The sequence below is a fragment of the Arachis duranensis genome, chromosome 6 (assembly GCF_000817695.3).
Source record: "Arachis duranensis cultivar V14167 chromosome 6, aradu.V14167.gnm2.J7QH, whole genome shotgun sequence".
Lineage (NCBI taxonomy): Eukaryota > Viridiplantae > Streptophyta > Magnoliopsida > Fabales > Fabaceae > Arachis > Arachis duranensis.
Window position 1 is genome coordinate 67,449,859 of NC_029777.3, and position 10,344 is coordinate 67,460,202.

General features: G+C 34.8%; 1 protein-coding gene across 2 annotated transcripts; it reads right to left on the reverse strand.

Moving 5' to 3' along the window:
• Positions 1–438: 438 nt before the first annotated feature.
• On the reverse strand, positions 439–9,260 carry LOC107493977 (protein CIA1). 2 transcript variants are annotated; one of them, XM_016115015.3, is made up of 12 exons: positions 9,078–9,260; positions 5,295–5,412; positions 4,902–5,146; positions 4,467–4,613; positions 4,095–4,313; positions 3,891–3,955; positions 3,691–3,756; positions 3,521–3,592; positions 3,139–3,201; positions 2,747–2,816; positions 1,692–1,775; positions 439–813 (listed from the first exon to the last, which is right to left on the reverse strand). In XM_016115015.3, the coding sequence occupies exons 3-12, from the start codon at positions 5,082–5,084 to the stop codon at positions 742–744; spliced, it is 1,041 nt and encodes a 346-aa protein (XP_015970501.1). In that variant the 5' UTR covers positions 5,085–5,146; positions 5,295–5,412; positions 9,078–9,260; the 3' UTR covers positions 439–741. The 2 variants fall into 2 exon arrangements, with proteins under 2 accessions (XP_015970501.1, XP_015970498.1); XM_016115012.3 differs by having other exon boundaries at positions 5,289–5,412.
• Between the last annotated feature and the right edge of the window lie 1,084 nt (positions 9,261–10,344).

The window sequence follows — 10,344 nt, forward strand, 5'->3', positions numbered from 1 at the left end:
AATATAATAATATAAAAATATTTTTTGTTTATTTATTACATAAAAAAACATCTTTTTTTTTAAAAAAAATTAAAAAAGATATAAATTACAGCTTCTCAAAAAAATTATTTTTTTTATTTTTTAGTACTTTTACTTTTACTATTAAAAATTTACCAAACATACTAAAAAATAAAAAAAGTCCTTTTTCATTAAAAAAAATCTTATTTTAACAAAATAACGACACCCAAACAAGCACTTAATAATGGAATCCATTGAAACCAACTTGAATTGGTCTAATAGTAAAATCACTAATCCGCTTAAGCAAGTGTCAGAATTTTAAATCTCATTTTGTGCATGCAACAACCTATTAACAAACAATAAACTCTTAAATAAAACTTTGATCTACAATAAATTAATTTTTAGCTCGTCAGAATGAAAAATATCGTAACAAAATCCAAAGACAAAAACAATGGGGTCCATTGAAGTAACAGTACTTATGGTACTAAATCTAGGTTAATTTATTTTCAAGCATTCTAGAGCAAAAATAAAAAAATGGAAAGGTTTACGGTTATTTCGATTTACAGTCACATAGTACACCTGGGCCTAGCATCCCTAAGGAAAAGAAAGGGGGAAGAAAAAATATTCCTTATCTATATTAAAGAAAAAGAAAAATAATAACCGAGATTCTGCAACCTACCACTTCTATTAGGCTTCAACAGTATAAAGTTTTGCTACTGATACAGCAAAGGTTCAAAACTTGAATCACCTCTGTGACACTAGCTCCCACACCTTGATTGTCCCATCATCACTCGCAGAGGCTAATAGCGGCTTCTCCTGTTTAGTATGCCACATCAAAAAAATAAAATAAAAATGACCGATGTAAACAACAGATTAGATAATCACAAAAAGCAAAAAAACCTGCTGAGAAAGCTCACCATTCTCTTTCATATCAAGTTTTTATAAGCTTATATGTGTAGAAGAAACAAGGTGGAGGATCAGTTACACCCCTCTACTTTGGTGTTTGGTCATCCATTTTCTTAATACCATTTTGACATACTGTTAAGCAAATGGTTGAGATGGAATATTTATAACATTTATGTAATGTAATTTATTAAATAATGTAACAGTTTGAAATTGCCCATTTATTCTTTTAAATTTCCCTCACTGTCTCTCTTCCTCTGGCCATTCCCTAGCCCCCTTTCTTGATTAGCATGTAGATCGCTTCAGCAACGAACCACATAGTAAATTGCGGGTAAGGAGTTATCACTTTTCAGTATCATTCAAACAAGGGCAAGAAAGAGGAACCACAAGGCTTTAGCACACATCTAGCATCAGCGGGAAATGGGATTTGAGCACATAATAATACAAATAGTGACTATCCTTCAATCTTCCCATCCGTTAGCTTCTTGGGTTCAAACCAAATTTTTTTTTTCCAGTTACTAAACATGTTTATGGTTATGGTTCGGCTCCAAGGCATAGAATACTCAACAATACTTTACACTCAGACCAGTGTGCACACAGGGTTATTTTTTGGCGGTAGCTGTGTTAAGTGTCCAGCACAAATAACTCAATCTGATTAATTCAGCAAATGTACACAGGAAATAGAAAGAGACAAATGCTCAACAATCTATTCCATTGTAATACAAATAGCAACGCTACCAAAGAGAATCACTTTTGGTTGATTCCATTAAAGCAATGTCCAAGAATCTTACCCCAGGGCTCCATTGCACTGAATTTATGTCCATATCATGGGCCTTTTCCTTCTTCAGCAGCAACTTGTACAGAGGACCATCCACCTATGTCATATACAAGCAGCAAATTAGGGTCAAATTTACCCTACATTCTTGATAGAGTAGATGCATCGATTCTTTCGTCTTTATCCTTTTAGCATTTTCATACACAAAAAAGCATAATCTTATACAGTTTGCATTTTTTCCAGGGACTTGGATTTCAATATACATATGGCTGTGTCCTTTAATGTTGAGGTTCACAAAACCGTTAAATGAAAAGGGTCTGATGCAATTCCACAAAACACAGAAATGACAAGGAAGATTATCATATTAATAATAAGTTAATAACAAATTAACAATGGAATCTGTCTACTCCAAATAACTAGTAATCCTGAACAATATTGAATTATAACGCAAGATTATCATGCTCAACTCTTAAAAACGAACATAGTTCAATTAAAAAATCAATGCAGATAAATGATGTTGCAAAATATATTCAACAGTAAATCTGTTTGATCAGTGTTCTCTGAGCTTAATGAACAAACATTTGGCACTAGTTTGCCAACTTGATTGCAAAGTCCTTATGGTGGCAAGTACAAATAGCTCAATAAGTCCCATGTTTATCCATGTGTGCAGAGAATCAACTACAATAATAAAAGGTCCGTGATTTAAAGGAAATATTATGGACAAGACAAAGGGAACTTTTAATGAATGACATGCAAAGATTAGATGTTAGCTCTTTTTGGGCAATGTTAGCTACTTACAAAATTTATAGTGTACGAGGATAATAATATGTTCCCAGGCACTAGTGGTACCACATGAAAATCACATGCCTCAAATAAAGAAAATTGTTCACCTACTTGTATTCAAAAGTTGAAACAGCTTATGAATGTTCCAGTTAACATTCTCAACTGTAGTTCTGTATTTAAATTATGGACTACTAGACTAGCAAAGTAATAATATATATATATACACACACAATAAAACGACATATGAACTCCTTTAGCTAAGGATAGATGCAAGAAGAATTGGCATACTTGACTTTCATTGTCATCCACAAAAAGACGTATAGCATCATCGGCAGCTCCACTAGCAAAGATACCTTCTCTGTTACATGAAAACAAAATGCAAGATACAGATTGATCAGATTTACATAACTAGAAATTAATTTAGGGTGCACTGGTTATCTTGATGACAAAATAGTGTTTGATTTATTTTTCTTTCAAAAAAAAAAATAAATATGAATATGAAATTATGAATCACTAGAATATATCATAATGATAAATAATAAAACTCTTCCAAAAGCAATGCAAATGAAACTATGACTGACTAATGATTGGACAGAGGGATTAAACAGAGAAATAAAAGGATCTGGATAAATACCAGAGTCAAATGAGAATTTCATTTTAGTTAACTAATACCCAACTACCTTGACCAATGAACAGAGAAAATTGTCCGATCATGATACCCTGTAAGAGTGCAAAAATGTCTCCTGAAATTCCCAAGAAGAAATAGGAATCAAATTTTGAAATGTACAAAAAGGAAAAGGTATAATAGAAGACTAATATGTCACCATTATAATCATTTATGCTTATTCTTCATTTGCACAAGTTCCATAATAGGATTAGTAACCCAAACTGATCTAGTTGCAGAAACAACTAAACCATATATGTTCATGTATGGTTTATATGTGTAGGCAAACTTCCCATTAAATATCCAGGAATTAGAAAATTTCATCAAATGTTGAATACACATTCTGGTAATCCATATCTGGGTGGGAAAGGGGAACATCTAGCAGAAATGTTACTTACCAATGTCTGAATCCACCACCAGATTGCATCCCTATATTTTCTGATTCCCATATCTTAAGCGTAAGATCATCACTGACATATAGGGTCGAAATCAAGAAAATGCTACATATTTTAGTTTGAAGATAAGCAGGAAACAATTTCACGATGAACAAGAGAACTATTTCACTTACCTGCAAGTAACCATTTTATCACCACTGGCATTGAAAGAGAGTGCCCAAACAGTTGAAGTATGACCACTGACAACAGTTATATTAAAATATTGACATTAAAAATTTTCCATAGAATACAGGAAAAAGGATCACCAATCATGTATTAAAATTTAAATTTTAAAGAGAAGAAAAACATGATGGAAGATGTCAACAAATATTACTTATTCGGTTCTCCTATTGTTTGAATGCATTGCCAATCGTCACTATCACCTTCATCTGCCCAAACCTGGAAGAAAAATTGATTGCTCTATAACATTATCACACTGCCATATCCTATTCATTTACAGTGGAAGACATGCAACAATAAGGCTAGAGGACCAACAGCAAAACTTGAATGCAAGAGCCATTACAACATATTGCATTACCTTAATAGTGTTATCATAACTACATGAAAATAAGATATCCATTGTTGGATGCCATTTCACCATTTTCACATCTTGGGTATGTCCTTGCAACACTGACACACACTCAAATTCATTCCCTGGCAGCACTTCCCATATCCAAACAGATTTATCTCTACTACACGTTGCAAGTAGGTTTCCAGATGCATTCCAAGACACACTCTTCACTTCGTGTTCATGACCCTGCCAAAAAAATCACATGTATGTCAATGCAAAAGATTTTTTTTTTCGTTTTTGAACAAAAAAGGAAAAGGAAAGTAGCAACAATCAAGTAGGACAAAACATCCAGAAGAACAATAATAACGGAAAATAACTGAATTGGAAGCACTAGCATACCTCCAAAGTGGAGACACACTCGTAATCACCCCCAACATTCTCCCATATAGCTGTAGTGGCATCAAAACTTGCCGTGGCCAGCAGCTTACCAGAAGGTGACCAAGCGCACGACCGAACGGTTCGAGTGTGCGGCTCATCCAAAACCGCCTGCATTGCATCAATCATCACACTGACACACTCGTAGCAATAAACATAAAACATACAATCTCGATCACCAAATTAAACTCTAATCAAGCTTAGTCACTGAATATAAATCTCTCACTATTTAACTGCAATTGGATTACTCTTGACCACATTATTCAATTTTTTATTATAATCAATCAATCAACCAATCAATTGAAAAACAAATAATAATAGGTTGATCAAAGAGTAATGTTACTGAGTTACTGCTAATTAATATGTAATTGAAAAAAAGAAAGAAAAGAAGAGATGTGCCTTGGTGGACCAGACACCAGAGGAGAGGTTCTGTTCCCAGATTCGAATAGTTTTGTCGCCACTGCAAGAGGCAAAGAGGAGTGGGACACCGTTGTGGCCGGTGACGGGGTTCCAAGCCAAGCTCCAAACCCTATCAGTGTGGCCTTCGAGTCTCTGAATTTCCTTTAGTTCCAACCTCTCCATAGTTTTCTTCAGTTCTTCTTCCTTTGTTGCTGAGCTTTTTGCAATGGGTTTTTCCACGTGAACTGCACATGCCGGGAAAAATACCCAAAAGTAAGAACAAGAATTAGCGTTAAAACTTGAAAGGCAGTAAGGTGGCTCCCTTAAAAGGAAGGGCAAGTGAGAAAAGTTTGGAAGATTAATTATAGAGAAAAAAAAGCAGTGTACCTCCACCTCTTTAATGTTTTGGGGATGTGCAATTTACCCCCCTTAAAATCTATCTATCTATCTATCTGTTCTATTTCTTCTTAATAGGAGACTTCTTCATGATTCAATGCTTGACAAGTGGCACCTAACAACAGCAACAAAAAATCAATCGATTGAGATTGAGATTTAAAAAACAATATCAAACACAAACTAGAGATAGTGAAGCATATCCAGAGGTGCATGTACAGTGGTGCAGCCAGTGGCTCTAGCTCTTCCTATAAAACATTTACACAACGCGCACAGAATAACTTGATTATATACTAGATAAAGAGAAGACAAAAAAAAATCACTTTAAGGTTTTACACAGCATACAAACAACTTGAGCACAATGGATATAGAAATTTGAGAAAGCAAAAAGTAATCATTTTTTACATTACTTAAAAGTACTCCTGATAACATGATGGTTGATGGACACACAAGAGTGGCAAAACAAACCGTGATAATTACATGGCATACAAAGAATACATGGGGATGCTACCCCACTTAATAAAAGAGTTGCAGCATTTTTCTTAATACAAAAACTTATAATTTAAAAACTAATCGGCAGTTCAAAAATCTTTCCTGCTGCTTCTTGAGTTATAAAATAAGAAGCAAAGCTATGTTTCTCTCGCATATTCTTTCTTCTCAATTTACTCATCCTTTTAATTTCTTTTCTTCCAGATCTCTTTTCATGGAAGGGGAGAAGCACAAATATTTAAGAACTGATGGCAGTCAGATCCCCACATTAACAAGGTGTTTTCCAATGGATGATCTAAAAAGAAAGGTAAACCATCATTGAATAATTACATCTTAACTTTTAACTTCTTTGCATATGTACATACAACATATCCTCATATTATTCATAGTAGTGGCAAAATGCTTTTTTTATTAACATATTCAACTTGAATTCTTATTTTACCATAGTGATTAAATTTTTCTCATGAAAGGATCTGTGTTAATTTTAAGCACCCTAAAACAAAAAGGGCCAACTCAGAAAATTGGAAACTAAGTATTGAGAAGTGAGCAAGAGTGTGAACTGTGAAAGGTGAAGCATAAGATGTTAGATCACGTAATAACAAAGAAAACTTATTAGTTTTAGTTCAGTGTTAGAGAGTGCTAGCAAGTCAACTTTTAACTTCTAACCAAATGGGTCTATAGATAAGGTGATCAAGGTGTAAACATCACACTCAAAAATATCTCTTAGTTCCCTTTGGCCTAAACTAGTTGTGAGATTTAGTTTTGTTTCCCCTTCATGGTTAAAAAGAGTGTCCAAAGAATAAGGAGAAAAACTCAAAAGAAGAACAAGGTCAGGAAACCCCTTTTTTCAGAATAAAAAATGTTAACAGTTTCACTAGCAGTACACATATAACCCCTCCTCCAAAATTATTTTCCCATTAAACTCACCTATTTACATATTTAGAGGACCATTACCAACTGAAAATTACAAATACACCTTACTCACTTCATAACAAAAAAAGATTGAAATTCAAGATAAATGGTGTCTAAATGCCAAAAATGTTGACGCACAAAGGGGAAGAATGACAGCAAAATGCATGCAGAAGCTCAACAAAATAGGTTGCAAATCAATGTATTCTGAGTTCTATGCATGGCCTATCTCAAGACTAACTGCTTTTAAAATTTAACTATAACAGTTGTTTCTGAAATTAGCAGATTATAACCAAGGGGAAGCACATTTAGTCATATGCAACAGAATCCCATGCTGAATCAATTGCAAGTTGCTTGAGCACAAGACACTTTGGCAGTTTGGCTGGTGAAATGTCATAAAACAAACATAGCTCTGACATACTTTATGACTTTGGTAACTTTGCACATAATTTTTTGTAAAAAGAAAAAATTGAGAAACCAAAATTTGCTTCCAAATGTGGTTTGTTATCAATAGAAAATGCATGAACCAATCAAAGCAAGCACTATGCAATTCGCATTTCAAACTAACCACATAAAATCTTATTAACGTTTTTAGTTATTTCTTTTCCAAAAACTTTATCTTCAAAAAATGTGGCTGGTGTAGCAAACCGACTTATGATGCTTTTAAAAATTTCTTCATCATCTGTAAAATGATTTATGTCGAGATGACAGCAAAAAACTCAAGTCCTAGAAATTAAATTAGTAACTAATTTTCTCATCTTGGGAACCATTTTATCCATTTTGTTTTCAATGATTGAGATGCATATCAGATACATTAAATGACAATACTATTTAAAACGTTGCTAGGAATTACTTAAGAGGGAACTAACATGTGAGAATGAAAGAGAAGGGAGCTTCATATGAAGCAATTATTTACAGTTCCAACTATAGTAATTCAATGCTCGAACACTGCATTATCAGACACTATTGAATTTATCTCAGTGTCCACAAAATCAACTTGGAACCTGGGTTACTATTTCATTACGCCAGCCTTATGCAATTACCAATTTTGAATTTTATCAATCTTCATTTAAAACAGTATCACTTTAATTCCATGGTAAGCACAGATGCAAAGGTTGAACATTCATTTGATTAGATGTATTATGGCAAATTGATTTTTTACATAATAGAACCGTATCAATATATTTTAGGCCAAAGTCATAAACATACAAAAAATGCATCATATGTTCAGAGTGTAAAGACATACTTCCACAGTATCAACAGAGTCCCCTTCTCTATGTTACATAATTACCATAGAATTTCTAAAAAGCAAAGACCCCTTATAGCTAAAATACCACAACTCTTCTTATGACCATCTTCCAAACTTTGTTGCGTCCCACAGGATTAGGTGACTATCCCTGAACCCAGTCCCCATTATCTTAATCAACTAAGCACAAAAATAACATTAAGAGGCATATGAATCACTTTATTTGATATATCTCAATAAATTCATTTGCACAAACCACTAATTCCAACTATAACAGATCTTCCTTTTCCTCTCATAGTTCTTTCATTCTTGGACAAATTTTGCCAATAAATAGGACCACACAATTTGAGTATTTGACAATCACATCTTAGCAACGCACCACAAATATCATGAATCAGTTTAACATGAACCAAACCTTAGAAATGAAGTAACACAAGAAAATCACAAAGTGAAAAGCTAGAAAAACAAACATTAAAGGCTATGGGTTGCGCAGTGAGCAACAGATATGGAACGAGCAGCGACCAAGCGCAGAACGAGACCAGAAGAGCTAAAGGGTGCAAAGAGAAGGAAACAAAGGGAATAAAACAAAGGGAAGCAGAATAAAACAAGGACAGAAAGCAAACAAACGGAAGCAGAACCAGACCAGAATAACGGAAGCAGAACCAAGTTAGTTCTATACATTAGGGTTGGCTGATCGAGACTACAGTTATCACAACAGAACTCATTCAATAGATTACAGGCTGACCCAGTCCCAATTAGATAAATATAAAAAAAAATTATATTTTCACTACTTACCAACTAATTATGAACTAAATTAAATTAATTCTATATTTTCACTATTAAAATCCTAGAACAGATTCAATTCAACTGAAAGGTCCATTTTTCATCTCAGGAAAGAGGCAAGCATAAAAAAGAAAAACATCGCAATACCTAACGCTAAATTCACATCATCAAATTTGTAATTGTTTTTTGTGCTTATTCACCTCGCAGTTTTCAATTTTCATGTACTATTATTATTCTGCCATAGACCTATAACTGGTCACCCACACAGAAAAACCCTCTCTTCTGACGAAAAAGAGCCCCACAACAAAGTTTTTGAAAAAAAATTAAAATACGAAAGAAATAAAAAAAATGCTCACTCGATTGACTAGAATACGCAGATCAGGGTCACCCAGAGCTTCCTAGCACGAACAGAGGAAGATTCAGTGGAGGAGCAGAGGCAGACGGCCAACCCGAGCACGGCGACGGCGAAGCAGAGGACTGAGACGAAGAACCAGAATACGCAGAGGCAGATGCTGACCCGCGACGGCGACGGCGACGACGGCACACGAACCAAGGGCGAGCAGATCCAGACGAGAAGATAGGAGGCCGGAAACGGGGACCAAAGCCACGACAACACGTCAGCAACGGAATTACTGACTTGTCTGTGGCAGTCAGCGTCTGAGTGTTGGCTGACCAGGGTATGTGAGCGAGACTAGAGAGTTGAGAGACGAGGTGAGATTGTGTGAGAGGAGGACGGAGTGGGAAAGCACGAGTAATTAATTACCAATATATGTTATAAACGGGCTTGCTACACAAACAAGCCTACAAGCATACAAGTTGGCCCAACCCAAACAGAAATCACGTGCATGAAGAGATAACATGGCGCGTCAAAATCACGCGCTCAACATTTGAACGGTTACGTATGGCAGACTCTTCCACTTCTTCCACTTCTTCCATTTCTCAATGCGCTTTCAAAACAACGAAACCCTCTCATTTTCGAGCGAAAATCAAGGTTCAAAATATAGAAATCGTAGTTCGAAAACTGTATCAAAACACCATCAAACTCTCTGTGAAGAATCTGAAGAAAAACAAACCAACAATACTCAACGTAAGTCCATTAAAATACTGTACATTTTACTTTTCTTCTACGTCATTCTTCTAGGGTTTACTATTACTCTTGCTTCTTTGTTACACTGTTCTAAGTTATACGTCGTTCTTCTAAGTTATACGTCATTCTTCTAAGTTCTACGTCGTTCTACATTGTTATTCTAAGTTCTCCTGCTATTTTTGTTGATTTTTGGGGGTTTATTCCGTAGATTCGGGGGTGTAAACTGCTTAACCTTGTAATGTGGCTTGATATTGAAGCATGGTTGAGTGATATCTGACTGATATCTATATGGATGTATCTGAATAATATCTATGGGTGTATCTCACTGTAATCAATGGGTGTATCTTGTTAATATCTTTGGGTGTATCTGACTCATATATATGGGTGTATCTTACTGTTATCAATGGGTGTATCTTAATTGTTATCAATGGGTGTATCTGAGTCATATATATATGGGTGTATATTACTGATATCTTTGGGTATATTTTTAGTTTCAGAGAAAATGGCAGCAAGAAACCAAACAAAAGACCTTAAAT